A 26,011-nucleotide genomic window follows, 5' to 3' on the forward strand; every position below is an offset into this window, starting at 1 on the left:
GTTTGTGAACTTTTCTGAAAAATATTGTAGAAAAGTATCCGCTTACTGCAGATCTAGAAATGGCTCTCATAATTTTTTGTTTCTTTATTACCATCTTACAAAGAAACGTTCACAAAAAGAATTCTTTCTTTGAACAGCTTCTCTAGGATGCATCTCTGCCAGCATCCTTGCTCTTGACTTCTAAAATCCCCTAAAAAAAAAAAAGATTTTTTTTTTAATGTAAAATAAGTATTCCCAATATTTTTCTGTCAAGTGAATTGCATGACTCTCACTCGATGATTAGTTAGTAATAACTCAATACTAATAATTCAATATGGGCATAATTATATATCTTTTGGACGATTAAAACTCACAATTCAAACTGAGAGCTTATATAAGTGATTAGATTATTTTACACATCAATATAATTAACCAAATTAATATTACAAACCAACTACTTATACTTCAGTCCCTTTCATCTTTGTATTTTTTCAATAAGGGACAAGTATTCCCAACAGGTTTGCCATAAGTGAGAACCAATACATCTTCAGATATTCAGAGTAGGTGATTCTGTGTCTTTTTTATTGCTTAATAAATTGCAATTGCAACATCCATGATCCAAGCACAGCAGAAAAATAAGCGGTGGACATGAAAAGACTGCTCCAGCTAGAATGAAAACAAGGATAGAAGATCCATCATCTTTCTGAAAGGAATTGATTCTAATTTCTAAAGCTCGGAATCACACCAAACAATATTTGCAATGATGGTATACAGAACCATAATGGATTTATCTTCAGTTAAAATGCTATTATCAACTTCTAATTGAAATTTATGAAAATTTTCTTCTTCCGGCATAACTAAGTCTTGACCTTCTACTTCTCACTGGTGCAGAACAGTTCTCTCCGTGAACTGCCATCTTGGCTCTGAATTTTCGGTATTCTCTGGATCTTAAAACTCCCTCCATAATGTTTATATCTTCAAGAATTTCATGTCTAGAAAGAGATGCAAGACTGGGAAGTATCTCCCTCTGGAAATCTTTCATTCTCCTTCCCCTTCTCAACTTAGACCCCAAATCCTTTAACTCCATGTCATTTACTTCAAATGGTTTTGATGACACAGAATTGTCATCCACATAGCTTTCTGTTAGATTTAAATTAATCAACTCAAAAGAATCGAAAGAACACTGTGGTCGCTCCCTCTTGCCATCTTCCATAACCTTGGATCCCACTCTTGTACAAGAATCCTGATTACAAGCAGAATGCTCTGAGGATATATGGATGAGCAATTTAGCTGCTTGTTGGATAAAAACATCTACTTGAGCTGATTCTTCTTTCTTCTTGCAGCAGCTATTTTTTAAGTCGCTGCTGTCAGAAATTCTCTCATCATGCTCACACATTAAGGCATCAATAAGTTGAGATCCTAAGTGGGATGCAATGCCAGAATGTTTTCTATTTGCACTGCTTGAATCATTATCAGAGATGCAGTAGGACTGCCAGGAAGCAGGAGATTTGTTGCCATGTTCTTCTAGCAATGTATTTTGACTTTGATCAGCACATGAAAAAGGAGAATTCTCTACCTCACTCTTCTCGCAACTCACTTCTCTAGCAAGTTTTGGCTTCAGCTCAACACTGTCACTCTTTTGATCTCCACTGTAGCAACCAAGTTCTTCAGAAATGCCTACTGGGGGGCTAAGCATGGATTCTGGACCAACAAGGCTCTCTACACTACTATTTATTCCAGTATTTCTGGTCCAAACATCTCTGCTCTTATTTTTTCTATTGAAATCCACAAGAGCAAGATTTGTCACATTATCTTGTTTAAACAAGTCAGAAGCTTCATTTGAGCGCTCAGTGGCTTCTTTTATCTGAAATGTGCTTGCACAAGTTCCATCCTGCATGCTGCCAGTAAATCCTTCAGGACCACTTTCTGAGCCTGCTGTTGAAGGACAGGCAAGCATGCGATCATCTGAGCAACAGGATGAGTCATCCAGGTGAACTTTGTTGAGGTTCAACCGCCCTCCTAGATCTGAAAACTGTTGCATTTTAGTGGAAAGATCATCAAGTGGGACATCATCATGGAAGTCTCTAAAACCTGCATAAGAGACCAATAGAAAAAAAAAAAAAAAAATCTAATCACTATAGCTAAGCAGATTCTTAAATTTCACAAGATCAAAATCCAGAATCGCAAATTCATGCCCATAAATCTGTAACCATTTTTGTACAGCTAATTTGAAGATACCTTCACCAGAAAAGGTCTGGTCTTGACAACATTCACTTTGTTCTTGAATAGAGCTACTTTCTGCAATCTCATGAGATAGATCCTTCTCCATACTGGTTGAAATTATTGGATTAGAGACAATATATCCTTGAAATTCATGCTTGCCTTTAGAATGAGTTTCCAGAAAGGAACAGCCAAGAGGTGGTGGGCAATTTGCATACCCATTTGGTATCCCCTCCACTGATTCTTCCAAATCAATCACATTTTGAGAGGAGGAATAAGTTTTCCAATTGAAACAAGTTCTTATTGTACTTCCCATTTTTCTATCATTCCTTCCAATGCTAAGGGAAAGCTTCAATTCCTCTGCATCTGAAGAGTTACCATCAGAAAGGGGAAGCTTAAAGTCTCTAAGACCATCTAAACAATTGTAAAAATTCCCTTTCTTTCGAAAATCCTCCTCAACATGGTTAATGAATTCATCAGCAGAAAGTCGAAGATCTAGAGGTCTGTGCTGTAGCTTATGATATGTACCTTGGCAATCCTTTATCAACTCCTGGCTTATGAAAGGTTTTGAATCCACCTGAAAGACGAGCTTAGTCCATTTAAACTAAAAGAGGTACGCATCATAGTCATTCTCATGTTATTTAGTGAGCTCATCGATGGAGGATAGATATGATATATCATACCTGCCTGTTCTTTGACCATACACAAGCTATGTGTTTTCTTAAGGACAAAATGTCCATGTGTATTTATAAAACCAAACAACCTTTCAAATGAAATTCTAATCAGGTCTCTACTAATGGCATTGCCAACTTTAGTATATATGCTTGATTAGACTTTCATATGCAATGTCCCAAAAGACTTAAATTCATGCCACAGGAAAAAAAAAAAAAAAGAAAAGAAAAGCCTGCAAAAGCCCCTCCCCTCCACAAAAGGATCACTTACAATAGAATTCTAAAAAGTGTAGACTTACCTTGGCAGTTGAGGAGAATCTAGTTTCTTTTGCTGGTGGTTCATATCTTGTTGGATTTGCAAGAGACGACTGAGCTTTTGGATTCAATGAATTGTATGTATTACACTTTTTCCAACCAAAATCCTTCATTAATGATTCCTGTACTCTGTATAGCCGATGGAGTTCATGGACCTAAGCAAATGCCATAACAATAAAATAAGTCCTTACAACTGAAGTCCTTCATTAGTGATATTTGTATCATCCAGAACCAATGGACTTCAAGGACCTCAATAAATTGCAGAAACAAATAGAGATAGGTTGAGAGGACAGAGGCAAAGTTATGGCTTGCATAACTTGTATTTCAGCATCCATGCCTCGTGGTTCACCATTGAGACCAGAGCTTTGATGAATATAACAAGAAGCTTAAAAATCCACAAATATTCAGATAAGGTATAACTTTCAGAAGTAGCCCAAGGATTTGATTCAGTCAAAGGAATTATATGATATCAAATCTACCTAAAAGCATATTGTGCTGCCAGGGTGAGATCATACCTGATTCCTAAATACAAAATCCTGATTGAACATTGTCTGCTTTAGAACTTCTTTAAGTGAATCTGTACATATTTGAACCGGATTCAGATCAAAATCTCCTTGCATCATCATTTTCTCCTTGTCAGAATTGAACAATTGCAACAAGTTATATCACATCTTGCATCCCTAAAGACAAATTTCATGAGGATTTTTAGTTGACACATCATCGTCACATAGCTTAGGAAAAAAAATATTACCCGTTATGAAATAGGCAGCGTCAATAATACTTATGAAATCAGTCAATCTAGGAAAGACATTGTCAAGAAAACAGTGTCAGCCTCATATTCCATATATTATCACTATCAGGTATAAGCATTCATATAATGCAAATTATTTTCTGAATAAAAACAAATAAGTCAAGTAGTTAGCATAAACTCTAAAACATAAATGGCATTGTTTAACAGCAATGAAGTTCTATGGACTTAAAGCCGCAGTGAATCCAAACATCAAGCTGCCTCTAGGCATGATTTTACCTTTCTACCTCCTTATGACCCTATTCACCCATTTTCATCAGAATTTTCAATATTACAATTATTTTTGTTAGAAAATCAAGGATAAAAGGTAATTCTAACAACTTGAATATATTAGTTTATAACAATAGTCAACCTTGTAAGTTTTCCTAACAAGCACTCAATAAACCAACATGAACACTATATGTGGTATGTGCACCAATCATTTTCATACAAAAGGATCCAAGAAGCTATTTATACAAAGAATTCAATGTCAAAAGTATGATCAATCTCATTGCTTAACAATAGGAATCATCTCCTCTTCCTAGCACTTCCACAACATGACGTGTTTTCACTATGCTGTTCTTTACCACCTCACATCTTAGGTGTAACATGACCACTAACAATTATGCACATGATTTCTACAATGCAATCACTTCTGAGTTCTTATAGCACCTTTGTTAAAATGCCAAAAAAACATGATTTGGTTTCCCTCTAAACAATAGACACATCTCCACCAATTCCGGCAACTCCTTGATCACTGACTACGAGACAAAATTCAGATTCACCAAAGTCAACTCAAACATGTTTAATCTCTAGATATTGACAGGCGCATAAGAGCCAGTGAAGAAAACCCCACGTATAGCGACAGAGAGAATATACAAACTTTACTATCATACCACCGAAAGTACAATTATACATAATGCAGCAATGCTGCCATAACAATTCAATCGAAGACTAAATAGAATTCATGTAGCCAGCCCTTTAAGATTTTTAAAGGGTTTGATCGAAAGTTAAGAACTTTGGAAATAAATCTATGCTCTTTGCTTGCCGGAACATAATTCAAGATTTCAATTTTTTTCTCCTTGTGCCCCCTAAATTAGCGTTCATTTGTCCACAATATGGAAAAGCTTGATAAAATATATTCCCGATAGGCTAACAAGCAAGGGTTTAAAAACCTATAGTATACAGAGATTTTCCCAACGGTCCTACAGTACAACAAGCATACAAGCTAAAAGGAAAAATAGCTTTGAAAACGACCATAAGATAAATATATAAATAGATTAAAAAAAAACCCATAAACCTCGTGATAAGCAGCAGGAATCTAAAGTATTGTCTTGTTGGCATGACATGAAAAATTGTAATACTATACAAAATGACATTTACAGATCAAATTTCGCTTCCAGCTCATACATAAAAGATACTAAGTTAGTATCCGAAGACGCACATAAAAAAAACCATATATATCAAAACATGATAAAAATTTTCAAATCCCAAAAATATTTAGAGAAAAGAAGAAAGTACCAAGAAGCAAAGAACCAAACATAATCTGCTGCTGCTGCTTCTTTACAATCCCAGAAGAAGAAGAGGAAGAGGAAAAGAAAGGAGAATGCAAATGATATGTTATCTATGGAGAGAGAAAGAGGTTAAGTGAAAGATAGAGAGGGAGCATACTATAAGGTGGTGAAGAGAGAGGAAAAAAGGGAATCAGATCAGTGGGTAAAGAGAAGAGAAGGCATGAGAAAGAAATTCTGTCCGTGTCTAGCTTTAGGGAGGCGAGGACGATGAGCTGAGGCCTTAGTGGGTTGTGTGGGATCATATTCATTTCTATGTACTCTCTCTGGGGCTTTGTTTATGCCAAATAAATAGTAATAGATTTTAGGCAAAAGCACGACGGTGGTTGTTTAATATGTCGTTTTCCTCTCCCTTTTTACTTCTTTGTCCCTACTCCCTCTCTCTCTTCCCTCTCCAATACTAGCTAAGCTTGGTCCCCCTTTGCCTTTCGATGCCCCTACCAGATTTTTTATTTTCCTCTTCCTTTCCTTTTCATGCAATTTTCATTAACCCTTTGTTAGCCAATGTCAATGGCTTTATCTTACAATAGGTGTATTTGATTGGCTCCTGTGATGATTAGCTTTTAAATTTACCTGTAATCATCATGCCTGATTAAAGCACAAAATTAATAAAATAAAAAATAGACATGATTGCATGGCCTATAGAATCTTGTGAATTATAGCAAAACATCGTTAAATGAATAAATAAAATAAACGAAGGGGAGAATAGATGAGTGACAATGGGCCATGGGTTTGGTCCCATTACAACCACGCATAGCAGAAGTAACATGTCCTAAAAAGCTGCAAGCTTTTGGGCTTTAACGTCCTAGTTTAATAGCTTCTATGTTTTGCTGGTCATCTAACCACCTATTTAATTGTGGAAATAAGTGCAAATAATCCCTTTAATTTATTCTCCAAAGTTCAAATAACTTTAATTTAATATTTTATTAATAAGCGCAAAATTTTATATTTAAGTTCAATAAGTTTTGATTTAATAATATATTTTTAATAATAGAATAATATTTTCTATAAATTTTAAATATTAAAAATTATTTATTATTTTTAATTAAAAAAATTCAAGAACAAGAGCACATTCAAACAAAAATTTTTCAGTGTCTTTTTATTTTTATAAAATCGCTGAAGATAATATTTAAAAAGCAAAACATTCTCAAGGAAACATATACATATATATATATATTCTCCCTTTGCAACCTATATATTAACCTTCAAAGCTTCGATCTTTCGGTTGAACTCTCACTATTGTTGAAGAAGACCACAATAAGCAAGCTTCAAAGTCCAAAAACTTGAAAGACCCATTTGAATATTCAAAATTAGCTGATTTATCTTTTGCTGAATCGTTTATTGATTTTAACTCCATAAAATGAAAAAAATTTTTAATGATTAAATAAGTTTAAAATGAATTTTTACTAAAAAAATTGTATTTTTTATTTTAAATTTAATTTAATAAATAATTTTAATATTTACAAATTATAAAATTAATATTTTATTATTAAATTTTTATTTTATTAATCAATAACTAATTTAAACTTAAATGTAAAGTTTGTGATTTATTTGGTTAAAAAAAAAATAGACTTATTTGAACTTTAATAAAAAGTTAAGGACCTTATTTCAATTTTCATCCTTTGTGAATCTGATATGGTTATTAGATTTTAGATTTATGATTTTTTAATAATAAATAATTTTTAATATTTATAATTTTAATTTTAATTTTTAATTATTAAAAATCTTTTTTCTTTTGGCAAAAAATAGATTTATTTTAACTTAGATAAAAAATTTAGTGCTAATTTATACCAAAAGTTTAAAATTGCCCTACTTGAACCTTAGCCGAAAATTTAAGGGGCAATTTGAACTTTTCTCTATTTAATCGTATATTATAATGATAGTATATATTCATGCTACAACGTCATATTAAAATTTAAAATTAATTTTAAAAATTTAAAATGAATAAAAACATATATGGCGCATAATAATTATTTCAAAATTTTTAATATTATTATCAAAATTATTAGGCAAAAAGTTTATTTAAATCCTTAAGTTTTATGAAATAATCATATAAATTTTTAAAGCGTTTTGAATCTAATTAAGTAATTTAACTTTTAAAAAAATTAAATAAATCTTTCAAAAAAAATTTTAAAAATATATCAAATAAGTAATTAGGAATGAAAAAATCGAAAAAATTAAATTATAATTTACCTGTAATATAAATACAATTAATATTATTTATGAAAATCTTATAGTGCACGGAATCATCATTAATAATTTTACGTATCTGATTTATAACTTAATTATTAATATATATTGCTTCAGACAATAAATTGATAAATTTTTTTTACCAAATGGTTTAAAAAAAAAAATCTACATAAATTATGATAAAAATGATAAAATCAAATAGAGCTTTTTGAACTATTCAACAAATAACAATTTATCAATATATTTTAAAATGTAACATATACTTATTAAGATATTACAAATCAAATATGCAAATATGCAAAATTGTTGATAAAAATTCTATGCACTAAATGATTTTTACGCATGACTTTGTCTATATTTATATTAAAAGTAAATTAAAATTTAATGTTTTTTATTTATTTTTAAAAATTAAAAAACTTATTTACATTAAAAAACTTATTTATCATTAAAATGATAAAAAATTATTTAATTTATTTTTGAAAATTAAAAAGACTTATTTAACTTATTTAAATTTTAATAACTTATACCATTATATTAGTTAATACTTTAAAAACTAAAATAGACATTTGACCTCATTATTATTAGAAGAATTATTACTTTTATTTATTAATTAAAATATTAAATTTAATTTAAAGTGTATCTAGACACATATAGAATAAAGTCTCTTCGATAATTGACTGTTCCAAGAAACTGTTAGATCTGTTTAGTAGTTAAATCCTTATCTGGAAACTTTAATAACTACTTAGTAATGTAGGGTTCAAGATGGTACTTCCCATATTCAAATAGCATTTCTGGAAATTTAATGTTGGTTTTGGCAAAGTGACTATTTTTTTCAAACAACATGATTCCATTCTCTTGGACTAGAGTTTGGAAGTGGGCTAGAAGTTTCTTATAGGCCGAAATACCTTTTGAGAATAGTAGGATGTCATCGATGTTGATTAAGGCAAATGTGCAATATGGGTTAAAAAATCAGAATCATGGCATTTTGAAATAAATAATGAGCTACTTTGAGTCCAAATGGCATAACAGTCCAATGGTACTGGACATTTGAAATGCAAAAAGTCGTTTTGTATCGATCTTCTGGATTAATACCTAATTGATAAAATTATATTTTAAGATCAAATTTAGAAAAGATGTGAGCCTCTTGATGAGTGAACGTAGAGTTGATTTTGTACAAATAAAATTTGTTATCTCTTATAAAATAATTCAAAGGTTTATAATCAATTACAAACTTTTTCTTTCCTCTGATTTTTTTTGTTTTTTGTTTTTTTTACATAAAAAGCCTATCATGTCGAGTCTATGAGTTCAATAAAACCTTATTGAAAGAACTACTGGTATTCCTGTTGAGCCAAAGAGAGATATGAAATAGTCATTTCAGGATGAATTATTTTTGTAGAATTGATGCCTCTATTAAGTTTAGAGGGAAACTTAATAAAAAAAATTTTTAATTTTTATAATAATGTGAGATGAGAAAAATTTGAATGAGAATCGATATAAAAATATATTAACAAATCTCTCTATATTTCTAAAAGTCTGGAGGACTTCAAGAGAATAAAATCATCTTCTAAATTATGATAAAAAGTTTAAAGAAACTATATTTTGTGCTGCGGATAGAATTTGGGGCTTATAATTAATTTTTTAATTATTTTTTAACATTTGAATGATATTAAATTTTTTTTTTAACTCTCAACCTGATCTCAAAAGGAGAGATTTATTTGTCTCTAGCAATGTTGAATGCTGTAGCAATCAGGTACATATCTTTGATAGGCTATAATTATAATTGATTCGTTGCCGAGTTACATACCATTGAAATGATAAATTACTGTTTAGTTTCATCTTCATCGTTAATGAATATTATATTAATAATATAATATGTTATTATTTTTTATTTTAAAAATAAAATCAATTAAAAAAAATAATTAAATTTAATTCTCATAAGATTATTCATTCCAAGTGGAGGGTTAAGAACGAGAAATTTAAAATATCACGTGCATCGTAAAATGGTGTGGGCAGCGACAACTTTCCCATTCCGGAACACCACAGAGACCCATCGTCGTTTCAGCTTTTTATTTGCATTAATTTAGTAATTACATGCGAAATTTCGTCTGCAGATATCTAATTCATTTTACGCTAATGAACATACGAATTAACTTGACCTTGGAAGGGAACTTGGAATGGCAGGCGGTTGAATTATTTTGGGATCGGTGATGCAGCTGCAGAGAAAATAAAACCAAACTGCAACTTTGCTTTGTATTTTTGTTTCAGCGAATTGTTCAGTTGAAAGAAACAGTGAAGCAGTTGATGTTTTACGACTAAAGCTGATTCGTTGGAATGGACTAGATACGTTGGATGAAAGTAATGGATTCCTAAACTTGGGCAATATTTAATAGAATATACTATATATTTTATTTATTTATAAAATAAAAAGTTTAATATATTAAATAGTAATTATAAATTTAATTAATTGCCCTCTTATTTATTTGTCACAGTCCACAAGATTGTAGTCAAATTTGGGCTTGGTTTTTTATTAAGCCAGTTTCAATCTAAATTCGAAACACGTCTATATCTACTAGTATGCTTAATAAATTTATTTTTAAATATTAAAATTATCGTAAAAATTAATAAAATTTCAGAGAACTAATTAAAAAATATTTTAAAATATATATTTCCTGTTTTCTTGATTTATAGTTGATGAATTCTTAACATTTAATTATTATTGTGAATATTATTATTCATATTTTTAGTTTTTTTTTTGATAATTTTATGAAAATGAATCTTGATGCATAATTACTATAATATTATATTACAGTAAAAATATTAGGCTAGACCAACTGAAAGTCAAAAATTGAAAAAACAAATGAGATTAAGTCCTAATTAAAAATTATGCGTATCGATTCATATAATATTGAGTTATATTTAAAATTGTAATTTAAAAAATTAATTTTTTACAAAATATATAGTTTAAAGGATTTACAAAATAATCAATTTTTTTGAATCATATTAATCAAATTATATTAAATTTAAAATTTTAACAAATATTTTTAAAATATTAATGTTCTTTATATTAATAAAAATCAATTATTTTTAATATAAGAAAAACTATAGGACACATTAATTTACCATTTCATAAATCTGTACCCAATGAACAAAAATAGAAACCACTAACATGCTCGTAGGGGGTGTCCTCCAGCTGGGTGATTACACGTAGATTCTGTCTTATCAACACTCGGCACCACATGTCCCCAATCAAACGAGAAATAGCCACGAACCTGTCAGTCACATAACCCAAAATCACCGACCTGTCAATCTATCCTTACGAATAAAAATTATAAAGGCAAAAAAGAAGAGCTATAGAAAAATGCGAAATTTATGTCTGTAAATGATTACGGCGATAATCAAGCCAATTCGCAATGCCAATTTCTCTTACCTCCCGCCACGTAGCGGTGATTGGTGCCGGCGCCGCCGGCCTTGTCGCTGCTCGTGAGCTCCGCCGGGAAGGTCATAAGGTTGTAGTATTCGAACGAGAAGCCCAAATTGGCGGCACCTGGGTCTACGATCCCCATGCCGAGCCAGATCCGTTGAGCCTCGATCAGAATCGATCCATAATCCACTCAAGCCTCTACAGCTCTCTCCGAACCAACCTCCCAAGAGAAGTGATGGGTTTCAGAGACTACCCGTTTATATCCAAAGCCGACAAAACGAGAGACCCAAGAAGGTTCCCGGGCCACAGAGAGGTGTTGCTGTATTTGCAAGATTTTGCGAGAGAATTTAAGATTGAGGAAATGGTCAGGTTTGAGACTGAGGTGGTTCATGTTGGGTTAGTGGAGGATAGTAAGAAGTGGAAAGTGAGGTATAAAAAGAAGAGAGTTGATAACGATGCTGAGTTTGGTATTGGTTTTAATTTTGATGATGAGATTTATGATGCTGTTTTGGTTTGCAATGGGCATTACACTGAACCTCGTGTAGCTGAAATACCAGGTAGTTCATTTCTAGTGCTGAATTTTTTGGTTGGTTTTCTTTTTTCTTATTTGATTGGGTTGAATTTTTTTTTTTTTTCTCTCAGGTTTATTCAATGTTCATGTTTGTTGGATGATTTAGTTGTGCTTTATACTATTGGTTATTCTTTTATTTGCAAGTGGGGGTTATTCAATGATTGAGATAAGTTGTTGAATTGGAATCAGTTATGCGAGAATATTTATTTACACTTTTTGCTATTTGTTTTAGATTCTTTGTTAAAAAATGTATATATTTATTTTTTCGGATGAATGTCATTCCCGGAAATTATGATGATAAAGATGTTATTTTTCAGGCATCAGTTCTTGGCCAGGGAAGCAAATGCATAGCCACAATTATCGAGTTCCTGAACCCTTCCAAGACCAAGTATGTATCAGATTTCTACTTCTTGTCTTGTTATTTTACTACATTTCATTGCAGAATGACATTGCTTTGTGAATTTTCTGGTCTGCACTCTGTAGTGAATTATTGTGTGCGCTGGAGCATATGCTACCTTTATATAAAATCATGGGTCTCACTCCTATAAACATGGAAAAGTTGACAAATTGTGTCTGAGGGAGCACTAAAAATCCATACTCCATTGTATAGTATAATTAACCGTGTCAAAAAAATTATTTGTCTTGGTCTTTTCTAACTTGAACAAATTTGACTACCTCACCGTAAATAAAACAGAACTGTTGGCCTGTTGCATAAAAAAGCACACCTGACACCCCTATGGATGAAAACACAATTTTCAACAAAAGAGTGTTCCTTTGTGATAAAATGTATTCTAATCCATACTGTCAATAAATAAACAGTGAAAAATCATAGCTCTTGTCCTAATTTTATCTTGTGTTTATTTTTCTCGTTAGTAGCTATGCTCTGTGTGATTATGCTTTGTTGACCCTGTTTCTTGTGATAACCTCCTCTTGCTTACGATTTAATTAATTTTTCTTGCATACGCATTGTTTCTCCGTGAGTAGGTGGTAATTTTGATTGGGAGTTCATCAAGTGCTGTTGATATATCCAGGGAAATTTCTGGCGTTGCCAAAGAGGTCCATGTTGCCTCAAGATCGGTTGCAAATGAAAAATATGAAGAGCAGCATGGATATGATAATATATGGCTTCATTCTATGGTAAATCACCCAGATTAAGAGTGAATGGCTTATCATAAGAAGTATGTGCAGGTAGCTATTCGACCCAGATACTGAGCGAATTACTTGGTCTAAAATAACACTAGTTAAATATTGCAGATAGAAAGCGTTCATGAAGATGGTTCTGTAGTCTTCCAAAATGGAAGAATAGTCCAAGCTGACATCATTCTACATTGCACTGGGTACTTTGGATTTGTTTCATTTTAAAAAATCACACCCACACGCACACATACACATGCAGTCTATGAGAAAGAAATGAAACTGAATTTTTAGCTATGATTGCTCTTATTTAAGGTACAAATATCACTTCCCCTTTCTTACCAATGGCATTGTGACTGTGGATGACAATCGTGTGGGACCATTATACAAGCATGTTTTCCCTCCCATTTTGGCGCCTTGGCTTTCATTTGTTGGGTTACCATGGAAGGTTCTGCTCTGTTTGATGCCAAAGTACTTTTTTTTTTTTTGATGGGATATTCAACTTTAATTGTAACAATAAAACTTTGCCTGTGATTGGTGCTAGGTTGTCCCTTTCCCAATGTTTGAATTTCAAAGCAAGTGGATTGCTAGTGTTTTATCAGGTAGGGTTGCACTTCCATTGCAAGAGGAGATGATGAAAGATATTGAAGCTTTCTACCTGTCACTTGAAGCTTCAAACATTCCGAAAAGATATACTCATAACATGGGTGATCATCAGGCAAGCCTTACATACCCATTTTCTTTGTTATTGTCTAATAGGTTGTTATCTGCAGATTCTACACAGCATTCTTCATTGTAAATGTCCATTTATCATAATCTGCAAGGATGAAGAGGTTATGAAGTCTTTGCTTAATTTTCCAGTGATGATAAGTAAAAGAGATCTCTCTGGCAATTAAAATTGATCTGTTGTTGATCATGACCTATATTTCCTTATATTTTAGTGATTTTCCCATCTATCTACCCTTTGGATCCTTAACTCATGGTAACTTATTTGCCGACAGATTATATAACACCAGTGTCTGTTCAAAATCCAAGTAAAAAATAAATGGAGGAATAATTCCATCAGTGGCAAATTAAAGGAAGGGTTCCAAAAACTGCTGATGAGAGAATGGGTTTGTATAAAAGATCCGTACTCCAAATAAAGTATATGTTTCTTAAATTTATAAAACATCAATTGTAGTGAGAGAGATCAAGTCATAGAGACAAACATTGGCCTTCCAAGCTATCATATTAATGTATAAAAGCAACAAAATTAAATAAACAGGAGATGTTTTGTACATTGCTGCCTTCTTTAGCTGGTGGGCAGTAAATTTAATGGATGCAATCCGATGTATCAAAATCTGAAATTGTGGAAATGCCTTTACTAATATATTTTCTGTTATTGAAATCTCTTCGCTTGCATGTGTTGTTGCAGTTTGATTATAACAATTGGCTTGCTGCTCAATGCGGGTGTGAAGGGATTGAAGAATGGAGAAAGCAAATGTATTGCGCTACCAGCAACAACAGGCGCCTCCGGCCAGATACATATCGTGATGAATGGGAAGATGATCACCTGATCTTGGAAGCCAACGAAGACTTTATTCAAAAGGATTTACAAAGAGTTTCATCTCTCAATAAAGCAATTTAAACAGTCAATGCCATGAGAAACTCTCAAAAGGATTTATATTGGATAAGTTGGAGCTACTTGAATGTGTTCTTACTGTGGAATGCACCTGATTCTGATAATTTATGGGTTTAGTTTTGAGACTAACCCTCTCTCAGGTTATAAATGTACTCTTCCAGAAACAACCATCAAAACCAAAAACCATATAATTTCATGTTAGAGATCAAAGGCGTTTTAACTTTTTGAAGAAAGGCAAAATTAAAAATCACTGAGTTTGAAAGAAGAAATTAAAACATTTTCTATAATATTGGTTTTAATTATAATATTTTGATCTTTTATTGAAGTATCAATGATTAAATAGGCTGAAAATAAATGAAATGATTAAAATATTTGAGAATATATTAAAAATTATGAAATATAATGATAAAAATATTTGTCATTTAAATTATTTGCATATTTTAATTTGTATTATTCTTTAGAAAAACTCTAATTATATTTTAATTATTTTTTTTTTTTCTAAATATGTTTTCAAAAAAATAAATCAAATATAGAATATATTGTCATAATCAATAGAGTTTATTATTTTTAATAAATAATTTATTTAAATGTTTTTTAAAAAATAATACTAATATAAATGACATTAAATCTTTCTAACTTAAAAATATCTTGATAAAAGATCAACTTTTTTGAATTTTATTACTCTCTATTTTATAGTGATATGCTTTTTTTTTTTTTATTCTCTGATTATAGATTGCTTTTATTTTGAATTAATGATTTATTTGTTTGTTTGCACCTCCGACTAAATTCAAATGATGTTTTAAAAAGTTTTGAAAATTTATTATATAGTCTTTATATTTTAACAAAATTAATTATTTAATTTTTATATTTTTAAGAATATATTATTTAGTCTATAAATTTTACTTTCTTTATAATCTCTTCATTAATTTTTCTGTTAGCAATGCTAGTTAAATAATTATTTAATTCTTTTATTTTAATGAAATTATTAGTCAATTCCTATATTTTTAAAAATATATTAATTAGTCTCCACATATCAATTTCAATTTTTATCAAATAATATGTTTTCAAAATATTAAGTTTTTTAAAATATATAGACTAATTAATTAATTTTATTAAAATAAATGACTAAATAATAATATTTTTTAAAATATTAATTTCTTTAAAATAGATAGATTAAATAGTGATTTACTAAAATTGATTAACAAAATAATTAAAGAGTTTAACTGATGCAAAATACAGAGAATAAATAGTATATTTTTTAAAATACATAATTAAATAGTTAATTTCATTAAAATATAAAAATTAAATAATAATTTTTTATTTTATTTATTTTTCTAAAATTAAAGAAGTGCTAATTATTTTTTCCTTAATTTTACTATTGTATATTGTTATTTCTAATGCATTTATATCTATTTTATCACATTTCTCCTTGTCTAAATTAAATACAATAATACTTGAATTAATTATTAATATTTTTTTATAAAAATAAAATTATCTAATATTTTTTTACTCTAAAATCCTTAAAAAGCAATGCACTTGGAGATCAGATGGAGAAGTTTACTTCTACTAGTTTTAGAAGCACTTGTGCACAAAAATTTATAATATATTTTATTATATATTTATTATTATTTACATTAAAATTCTACTTTTAATTTTAATTTCACTAATTTTATAAGTAAAAAGTATTTATTAAATTACAAATAATTACAATAAAATAAAAATATAATATATTAATAAGTGTGAATCATCAAAGTTTTAATTTAGTGATATTTGACTTATTTTCAAGACTATAAAATTTTAAATTCGAGTTCAATAAGAATTTAGTGAATAAAAAAAATACTTTATCTATATTTAAAAATAAAAATGATAAGCTCATATTCCATGCAAGTATGACATTATGTTAGTACACATATTTTTTTTTATTTTAAAAATAATAAATTTATTTTATCTATATTTTTATTTTTTTTAGAATACATTTAAAATGAGAGTAATAAAATAAGGTGCAAAATTATAATAATATTAAAAATATAATAAACAATTAAAATTTAAGAGATAATATTTAATATGAATATAGTTTAAATTAAATAAAATGATAAAAATAAATATTTAATAATATAATAAATAAATTTATAATTATAAATAAATTTATGTAATTACATTTAGGAGATGGAGTGTGATAAAGAATATAATAGAAAATAAATTTTAATTTTTATTATTTTAACTTTATTAATATATTTTCTTATAATTTTTTCAAATATTTAACTTATTTAAATTTTGTTGTAATAATATTTTTAATGATTTTAAATTTTAATATGATTTTTTTAATTAAAGTAAAGGCATTTAGTCTCTTGAATAATATATTTTATCATATTTATAAAAATTATATAGGTTAATTAAAAATATTTTTAAAAAATGATAAAAACACAAAAAGTCAAAATTAAAATTTTAGTCTCGTGGCTTTGGCCTTTTCAGTTTAATGGTCTTTTTCGTTGGCTTTTGCTATAAAAAATAAAATTTTAATTAAAGTAACGCATAAATTAAAATTTTATTTTATAGATATTTTTAAAATTATTCTATATATAATATTAGATTGAGCTTTTTATTAAAATAATTTATTATTCATTAAGTTTAAATTTATGTTATTATATTTAATTATAATTTACTACACTAAATAATTTTTTAAATATTAAATAAAATTTTATTTTCTTTTGGTTCACGAATCGATCACTTATTTATATTTTATATAAATTGTATATATGAACGCTAATTTATATATAATGCATCTTATATATCATAAATAGTAACAATTTCTTTTAAAAAATTAAAAAATAAATGATAAATTATTTAAAAAAAATACATAATTTATCATATTTTACATACATTAAATAAAAAGTTTTTTCAAAATATGATTTATTTTATTATCATCTCTTACATATTTTTGTTTTATATGCAATGACTAAAATTATAGAAAACTTTATTGAATAATTAAAATTCAGAATACCCATATATAATTAAAATTATATTATTGTAAAGTGAACTATAAAACCCATTGATAGTATGATGGTTCTGTATTTATCATTTTCACCCTGTAAAAATTTAAATAAAACTTGGCTTCTTGATTAATTGGGCATATACAAATTTTTTAGTATATGTGATCTGATATTTTAAAATCATTTTACAATACTAATTAAATCTACTTTTTAAGCAATTTTAAAGATATATTTCTTGTACTAAAATAAAAGACATACTTTTTTCTATGAGTCTCGTATAATTTAGATTATTAATTATCAAGTGTTTTTTTTTTATCAAAATTGTAACATCCTAATTTTCAAATATATATATATATATATATATATATATATATATATATATATATATATATATATATATATATATATATATATATATATATATATTAACCATTGTATTGTGGACTTCGCGTATGTACTTTCATTTCGTGAAAATTCGATCGTCGCTCAGATTTGTAATTTCAGGCCGAGCAGATAAACTGCTGGAACCATTTTAGAATCGGATCAAAATTATAGGCTACTCCACCATTTTTAGACGTTTTGAATGCGTTCCAGTTGTCAAATTTGGCATAGGTAAACTCGAACTCTACATTACTCAATTTTTACCTTGTACTTGGTTAGAATAAAATTTATAAAATATTCGTGGATGATAAGAAAATTATGATTCCTATTGCAATAGCCTTATAATATTGTTAAGGACCACGGGGCAGGTTTATAGAATTTTTAAAGTTAGTTTGGATAGTTTTTGAAAAATATTAGTTTTTAAATCTTATAATTGAGTTGTCTGATATTGTGATTATTGCTTGGTTTGGAAGGCCCAGGAGGGGCCATATAATGATGATGAGATATGGGTTGAGTTTAGATGTGTTATTTGAACCATTTTACAGGTTCGGTAGGTCATAGGTAGAGGAGATATTTTACCGGATTTTCAGCACAACTTAGGGTGTCTTTGGTCTTTTCTAAACTTGTATTGAATCAAATATATTAAATAATTGTAATGAAATTGTCAGGTGAGCCGGGACAGCCTTTCTCCTCCCAGCCGCCGCAGTGACCTCAGTTCAAGTTTGTGAGTAAAATATTAATTTTAATTGTAATTTCAATATTATTATATATTCAAGCATACCCATGCATCACTTATAAATATGTATCTATGTAGTTAAACACTAGACACATTTTATATTGCATTCATAATTTTTGAAGTGCCATGGATATTGTTTGTGGTAATTTGGAGCAGTGTGTGTGCGTGGCGTGCATGTGGTATGGTATTGGATATGGACAAGACAGGTAGACACGGCTTGAGAGACACTCGCTGGGCCCCGCATTTAGTTTATTAAGCGAAAATTCAGCTTGAGAGACTCTCGTTGGCAGAGGTTGGATTAAGAGGAATGTATAGGGAATCAGCTCCCATATATGTATTACTTGACAGTGTTGGATGTGTGAGTGCTCCAAATTGCTTTTTTGCTGTTATGATATGAAAATTATGATGATGTTGCATTTCACTCCACAGGGTGTATTAGCTTTAGATAGTTATAGAGATTTTGTTTCTAAATTCTGCGTTATATCTCAAGAAATATAAGAGTGCCTTAGTTAGTGTCTTGATTTTCGTGAAGTGCATAGAAATGTGAAATAGAGTTAGTAGACATGTTGAGGTCTGCCATGAAAATATGTTCTCCAAGAAACACTATATTTCTATTAGTATGGGTCCAAGTGTTGTGCTTATCTAGTGCTAGGCACGAGTATATAAAGGTGCGTTTTGATAGTATAATTGCACTAGACAAGGGTAAGGATACCACTGCTGGCAGTCATTATTGGCTGACCCAGTCAGAGTAAGTTTATGATAATAGTAGATTCAAGAGAGATAAGAGATTAGGAGACCTAGTCTGTCAGGACGTATCGTAGTAACTATACAATTTTCTCGATGTCTGCTCTGTAAACTACAGATTACAGTACCGACATGAGATTATTGTGTAGAGCTGCGTGCATCCCCGTGGTGCTCCATAATGAGGTTGTTTGCGGATGGCCTCTGTTTTGGTACAATTATGCCAGAACTCCTGGTTTGGGATCTAGAACTAGAATATCGAAAGGTCACAATTGGGTAGTAACTAGAGTCAGTAAGTCGGTTACCCTAGCATGAGCTTGAGTTACATCAAGAGTTGCCATCAGACCAGAGGTTGCAGATTAGTTGCAAAGTAAAGGTGACATCTATAGAGTGAGACCATCTGGTCTTCGGTATAGAATTTTGGATGGTTTTTGCAGTACAACAGACATTTTGTTTAGAGCTTAGTGAGAATAGTATACCTTCTGTGTATCAGTAAAGTGTAAAGTGCAACCCTACCACCTAGGGAAGGTCGGAACTATGAATTGATGATTTAAAGAGCTATGATATGATAAGAGACTCATTTATTTGACATGGTTTTGGCAAGGTGGTAAATGTAGTACCTTTGTTACAGTAAGTTAGGGTATAGTCCTATCTTTTCAGAAAGGATCGAAGGTTATTACTAATAATGATGACTTATGGAGTAGTGTCCCATATTGGATTGTAGCGTGAGATAGAGAGTTGTTAGCTCAGGTGTTCTGGAGAGGGTACAAGTTCCACGTAGGAATTATAAGATGTAAGATCAAGATTTATGTAAGCCTTTAAATTGAATGACGGGTTTGGATACCTAGTATTTTAAGTTTCAGCCAATTAAATGGATATGAAAAATTAGAGTTGGCTAGAGAATAAATTGGAAAAATAGATTAGGATAAGATTAGAAAGAATAGAGCCAAGATACCAAGGAGGTGAATGTGGTTATAGGAAGGATAAATGAGATAAAAAAAAAAAAGTAAGAAAAGAAAGCGTAGAAAAGGATGGCATTAGGAAGAACATTGTCAAGTTATGGAACCCAGAAGTACAGGACTTAGAGTAGGTCATAATTGATGTAGTGTTAGGAGCCTGAACCTAGAGATTAGAGTTACAGGATCTGGATTAGACCTTATTTGTTTCTACCCCCAAGATAGGATAATGGGGCAATGACATAAGAACTCTTTTAGTTGTTGATAGTGTAATGGAAATTAGGTGAGCTGTGCGACCAAAGTAGGCAGTAGCTGTTGAGCGTGTTATGGTAATTTGAATTGTATTGTTAGATAAAGAAGCAAGATCAGTAGAAGTAAGCTGGATAAAAGTCAACATAAGAGATTTAAAATTGCAATATGAGAGTAAAAAGGAAATAGTAAATTCTAAGATGATATGTCAGGTAGGATAACAGTATAACAAATGGTAGATACAATTGATATCTTATAATAAAGCACAATAATTACAAAGAAATAATGAAACTAAAAAGGGAGACTAAAGGGTATGAGCTAAATCTTGTTTATTAAACAATATTATACCATAAATGGTGGGAGAATATTTCTCTTTCTTTCCAAATTAGCTCGTGTTTTGATTCCAGGAGATTATGTTAAGAAGAGAGGTTATGTCAAAGTGACCCAATTAATTGAAAAGTTGATGGGCGTTTATATCCAATCTTTTGAGGCAAAAATGACGATAATGGTGTACCTAATGTTAAATATGAAAGAATGATCAGAGAGGTGATAGGAGTTAAATCGAGCTAGTTACTAGGGCTTACAACCCTTTTGAACTATAAGCTAGAGGAAGTGTTATTTGCTAATGAGTTACAGTTGCTAATGGGAAAAGTTGAGGCTGAAGTTTGGAAAGCTATGAGCAGTATATGTGATTATATTAAGGAGAACGAACACGTGAAGTATCTTATTTAGAATTAAGGCATGACACATATTTTCCACAGCCGTGTTAGTTCAGATGGAACTTATAATTTCTAGAGCTCCTATCCATCCAGGATAAGCAATTTCCTACTAAGGCTGGTAGGGAATGATAATGTTCTGATAGGTAAGTTGGTAAGGGGGATACAAAAAGAATTTTCTATGGTTAATTACAAGTGTTACGTAATGTGAAGAATGTGCTGGTAGGAGTCAATCGTAAAGTTAGAATTCTAAAAGTAATGGAACTAGTAATCAAGCTAAGACTAAGAAATAAAAAAAAAAAAAGAAAGTTAAAGTTGATGATGTGATGGACATCCTTGAAGGAAAAGGTGTAAGGGTGAGATAGGACTAAGATTAAGGAATAAGTACAGCATGTTGAAAAGATATCAATGGTAGTAGAAATAGGAAAAGAAAGTGGATAAAATCTAAAGGACAGGAAGAAAGCTCGGTAGAACTAGTTATAATGATGAGGATAAGAAGGAATAGGTATGCTAAGAACACACTAAGAGATATTTGAAGCAAGTTATTATGAGATGATAGATTAAAGGATTAGTAGAGCCTCGATCTGAGTGCCAATGTGTCAGAAGTAGGCCACATGCTAAGAAGCTTTAGGAATAAGTCTAGATATTTCCATTCCAGAGAAGGAGTGGGAAACGATAAAGTTGCATTAACTGGGTTATCAGGGAATACAAATACATTTGTCCTATAAGAGAAGAGACCCAGTTCACTTTCTAATATTGATAAGTGGTGTAGGGTACGCTTGACACTTGGATGGAGCTCTACATAACTAGTTACATAAGATGGATAATAGCTGGTCTAAGGACCTTAGTAATGACACAAAAGAGATTGAAAATTTGAAGTATCATGGGAGTGAGAAGATTTATAGGTATTGACCATTGAGGTCATAGGACAAGTAAATGTTTCGAACGAGATATACATGATAGGTGCTACAGAAAAGCATTTCATAGGATACTATAGGGTAAGGAACATAAGTCATGTTTTTGGGAAACAGAGATTATTGAAACAAAGGAATGAAGATTGAAGTCACCAAGAGACACGTTAGGGCGTAATAAAAGTGAGGTAAGCGCCAAAGTTGATTAAAGTTATCAAATATCAAGTCGAGAGTAGTAGAGTTATAATGAGTACTAGAGATGACAAAAAAAAAAGAGGGGTAAACAAGTAGTCAAATGTGATGGTTTAGACTCAGAAAGAGGATGGTAGCTGGCATACTACGACAGGGGCAGATATACATAAAAAAAATTTTAACCATCCATGCAGATCCAAGGCAGAAAGATGTAAAATTTGCAATGGGTGATCGTGTTCTTGAAGGTTTCTCTTATGAAAAGGGTTATGAGATTTAGAAAGAAAAGGCAAATTAGCACTCCGTTATATAAGACCTTTTAAGATCATGGACAGAGTAGGAGCAGTTGCCTATCAATTAGAGTTGCCACCAAACCTTTCTCATGTCCACCCAGTATTTCACATTTTCATGATTTGAAAGTATGTTCCCGATGCTTCTCATGTGTTGCGACCAGACACAGTAGAGTTAAATAAGAATTTGATCTTTGAGGAGCAATTAGTAGCCATAGTAGACTATCAGATGAGACAACTTTGGTCAAGGCAAATCCCTATGGTTAGTACTGTGGAGAAGTTAATCTATGGAGGAATGCACTTGGAAGTTAGAGTGGGATATGTACAGCAAATACTCATAAGTTTGATATGCAACTATGTGTCATTGTTCTGCCTTGTGTAAAATTCGAGAACGAATTTTCTATAAGGGGGAGAGAATGTAACATCCCTAATTTTCAAATAATTATTATTATTATTATATATATATATATATATATATATATATATATATATATATATATATATATATATATATATTTATTTATTTATTCTAACCCTGGTATTGTGAACTTCGCGTATGTACTTTCATTTCGTGGAAATTCGATCATCGCCTGAATCTGCAATTTCGAGCCGAGCAGATAAGTTGTTGGAATCATTTCAGAACTGGGTTAAGATTATAGGTAACCCCATCATTTTCAGACGTTCTGGATGCGTTCCAGTTGTTAGATTTGGCATAGGTAAACTCGAACTCTATATTACTCAATTTTTACCTTGTAACGCGTTAGAATAAAATTTATAAAATATTCATGGATGATAAGAAAATTACGATTCATATTGCAATAGTCTTATAATATTGTTAAGGACCGCATGGCAGGTTTATAGAATTTTTAAAGTTAGTTTGGATAGCTTTTGAAAAATATTAGTTTTGAAGTCTTATAATTGAGTTGTCTGATGTTGTGATTATTGCTTGATTTGAAAGGCTCAGGAGGGGCCATATAATGATGATGAGATATGAGTTGAGTTTATAATTGTTATTTGAACCATTTTGCAGGTTGGGTAGGTCATATGTATAGGGGAGACTCTACTGGATTTTCAGCACAACTTAGGGTGTCTTTGGTCTTTTCTAAACTTGTATTGAGTCAAATTTATTAAATAATTGCAATAAAATTGTCAGGTGAACCGGGAAAGCCTTCCTCCTCTCAGCCGCCGCAGTGACCTCGGTTCAAGTTTGTGAGTAAAATATTAATTTTAATTGTAATTTCGATATTATTATATGTTCAAGTATACTCATGTATCACTTATAAATATGTATTTATATAGTTAAACACTAGGCACGTTTTATATTGCATTCATAATTGTTGAAGTGCCATGGATGTTGTTTGTGGTAATTTGGAGCAGTGTGTGTGTGCGTGGTGTGCGTGTGGTATGGTATTGGATATGGACAGGACGGGTAGACACGGCTTGAGAGACACTCGCTGGGACTCCACATTTGGTTTATTAAGCGAAAGCCCAGCTTGAGAGACACTCGCTGGCAGAGGTTGGATTAAGAGGGCTGTATAGGGGATCAACTCCCATATATGTATTGCTTGACAGTATTGGGTGTGTGACTGCTGCAAATTGCTTTTTTTGCTGTTATGTTATGAAAATTATGACGATGTGCATTTCACTCCACATGGTGCATTAACTTTAAATAGTTATAGAGATTATGATTAAAATTGGTATTTTACTAACTGAGTTGAACGCTCACTCCTGTTCATCTATTTTTCCAGGCTACAAGAGAATTATTTGTTGTGGCTAACCTGCTCTTCTTCTTTCCAGATCTATTAATAGTATTTAATGTATTTTGTACAATAGAGTTAAATTTTAGACTCCGCATGTGTTAGAAGTACTTATTTTTATTTTGGGCCTCTATTATAAAAGTAATGTTGGACCTGTAAAATTATTAATTGTATGCATGATGGGATTGGATGAGGGAGCTGAGCTCCTATTTGAGTTATGACATTTTGATTATGTGGAGGGTGAGCTGAGCTCCCCAATTTATTATATATTGTGTTTACAGATCAGGCGAGTCAAAAATTCTTCGTTAGATGGTTCATTTTATGGTCGGACTCTATCCGGTTAAATTCTTGAAATTGGGCCAAAATGGGCCTTAGAGTTGAGTTGAGGAATAGTTAAGCTTACTATGAACCTCGGGGGTTTTGGGCTGGCTCAGGTCTTAGTGCCAGTTCGGCCCATAAGTTGGGTCGTTACAAAAATCAAACTCCAATCGTTGCTACTTGAATTAATCCAATTATTAAATAAATAATGATATTATTAAATTTATTGAATTTTTAATAATTAAATTTTAAAAATTTAAATAGAAAAAAATGAATACAAATAAATAGAACAAATCACCAATTAGAAAAAGGTTATTTAAACAAAATTAATTAGTATGAAAAATCATGTATTTCAGAAGATAAACCGTGGAAATATGATTCCTTTTAGTTAAAATAGTAGTTTTATTTTATATGAAAATAAATTATTTATGTTTAAAATATTAATTTTAATGTTAATAAGTTAGTTTTCAAATGTAAATAATTGCAGCTTATAATAAATTAAATGACAACAAAATAAAAAACATGAATTAAAAATTTCATATCCTAAGAGTGCTAGTGGCTGATTTTTTTTTTTACATGAATTTAGATATAATAGTTTAAAATTTTTCATTAAGTAATTATAAAATAGATATCAAAATCTATTAAAATTCATTAAAAACAATAATTTATATAAATAAAATGTATTTTTATTTTAATCATAGAATATAGTTATAAGTTTTAGTAAATGTATAAATTTTATTATATCCATTTTAATCGATTTATAAGTTTATTCTTTAATTAATTTAAATTTATATATATTATAAATTAATAAAAGCTTTTTATATGTATTTTCTAGATTTTAAATTCTTAATCTTCTTTTTTACTCTTTCTTTTTTAATTTACAAGTTTTATTTTTAAAAAATAATCTTAAGTTTTTTTTAACTCTAAAGTTTCGTGGTATTTATATTGTTTTAAGAAACTCTTTCTTGTTTTACTTTAAAAAAAAAATTTTCAAGTTCCTCATAATAAAGTTTTTGTTTGATTCTTTAAGAAAACTATACTCTTTTTTTTTTTTTCAATGAGAAAATTATTTTACGAAAATTATTTTATCTCTTTTATCATTAATTAAATCTATTAATACTTAAATAATATTAAGAGTTTAATTTTAAATAAGTTTGTATATCCATTAAAAAAATTCAAATCTTAGTAAAAATAAGAATTAAAACAATAATATTTTTCATATATAAAATATTATATTATAATATTTAATTTAATATTATAAATAATATAAAAATTAAAAATATTTTTATTCTTTAAA

The 26,011-nt window shown here is 30.0% G+C and overlaps 2 protein-coding genes across 5 annotated transcripts; one reads left to right on the top strand and one right to left on the bottom strand.

The window, feature by feature from the left end:
• Positions 1-533: 533 nt before the first annotated feature.
• On the bottom strand, positions 534-5,822 carry LOC110631785 (uncharacterized). Of its 3 annotated transcripts, XM_058138238.1 has the most exons (6): positions 5,494-5,822; positions 3,937-3,983; positions 3,701-3,865; positions 3,170-3,340; positions 2,728-2,776; positions 534-2,565 (listed from the first exon to the last, which is right to left on the bottom strand). In XM_058138238.1, exon 6 carries the CDS (start codon positions 2,018-2,020, stop codon positions 809-811), a length of 1,212 nt encoding a protein of 403 aa, XP_057994221.1. In that variant the 5' UTR covers positions 2,021-2,565; positions 2,728-2,776; positions 3,170-3,340; positions 3,701-3,865; positions 3,937-3,983; positions 5,494-5,822; the 3' UTR covers positions 534-808. The 3 variants fall into 3 exon arrangements, with proteins under 3 accessions (XP_057994221.1, XP_057994218.1, XP_057994219.1); XM_058138235.1 differs by having other exon boundaries at positions 534-2,776; XM_058138236.1 differs by lacking the exon at positions 3,937-3,983 and having other exon boundaries at positions 534-2,776.
• A 5,110-nt stretch (positions 5,823-10,932) lies between these two features.
• On the top strand, positions 10,933-14,628 carry LOC110631814 (flavin-containing monooxygenase FMO GS-OX-like 4). Of its 2 annotated transcripts, XR_009144686.1 has the most exons (8): positions 11,068-11,711; positions 12,043-12,113; positions 12,710-12,862; positions 12,980-13,062; positions 13,175-13,307; positions 13,404-13,577; positions 13,861-13,971; positions 14,274-14,290. XR_009144686.1 is itself a non-coding variant. In XM_058137478.1 (7 exons), exons 1-7 carry the CDS (start codon positions 11,144-11,146, stop codon positions 14,484-14,486), a joined length of 1,395 nt encoding a protein of 464 aa, XP_057993461.1. In that variant the 5' UTR covers positions 10,933-11,143; the 3' UTR covers positions 14,487-14,628. The 2 variants fall into 2 exon arrangements, 1 of the variants encoding a protein (XP_057993461.1); XM_058137478.1 differs by lacking the exon at positions 13,861-13,971 and having other exon boundaries at positions 10,933-11,711; positions 14,274-14,628.
• The last annotated feature ends 11,383 nt before the right edge of the window (positions 14,629-26,011 follow it).

The sequence above is a fragment of the Hevea brasiliensis genome, chromosome 16 (assembly GCF_030052815.1).
Source record: "Hevea brasiliensis isolate MT/VB/25A 57/8 chromosome 16, ASM3005281v1, whole genome shotgun sequence".
NCBI classification, from domain to species: Eukaryota; Viridiplantae; Streptophyta; class Magnoliopsida; order Malpighiales; family Euphorbiaceae; genus Hevea; species Hevea brasiliensis.

Coding starts and splice junctions, on each gene's coding strand:
- LOC110631785 (XM_058138236.1), bottom strand. CDS start 2,020: ATGCAACAGTTTTCAGATCTAGGAGGGCGGTTGAACCTCAACAAAGTT.
- LOC110631814 (XM_058137478.1), top strand. CDS start 11,144: ATGCCAATTTCTCTTACCTCCCGCCACGTAGCGGTGATTGGTGCCGGC. Junction 12,114..12,709: donor CTGAACCCTTCCAAGACCAA/GTATGTATCAGA, acceptor CTCCGTGAGTAG/GTGGTAATTTTGATTGGGAG. Junction 13,063..13,174: donor ATCATTCTACATTGCACTGG/GTACTTTGGATT, acceptor CTCTTATTTAAG/GTACAAATATCACTTCCCCT.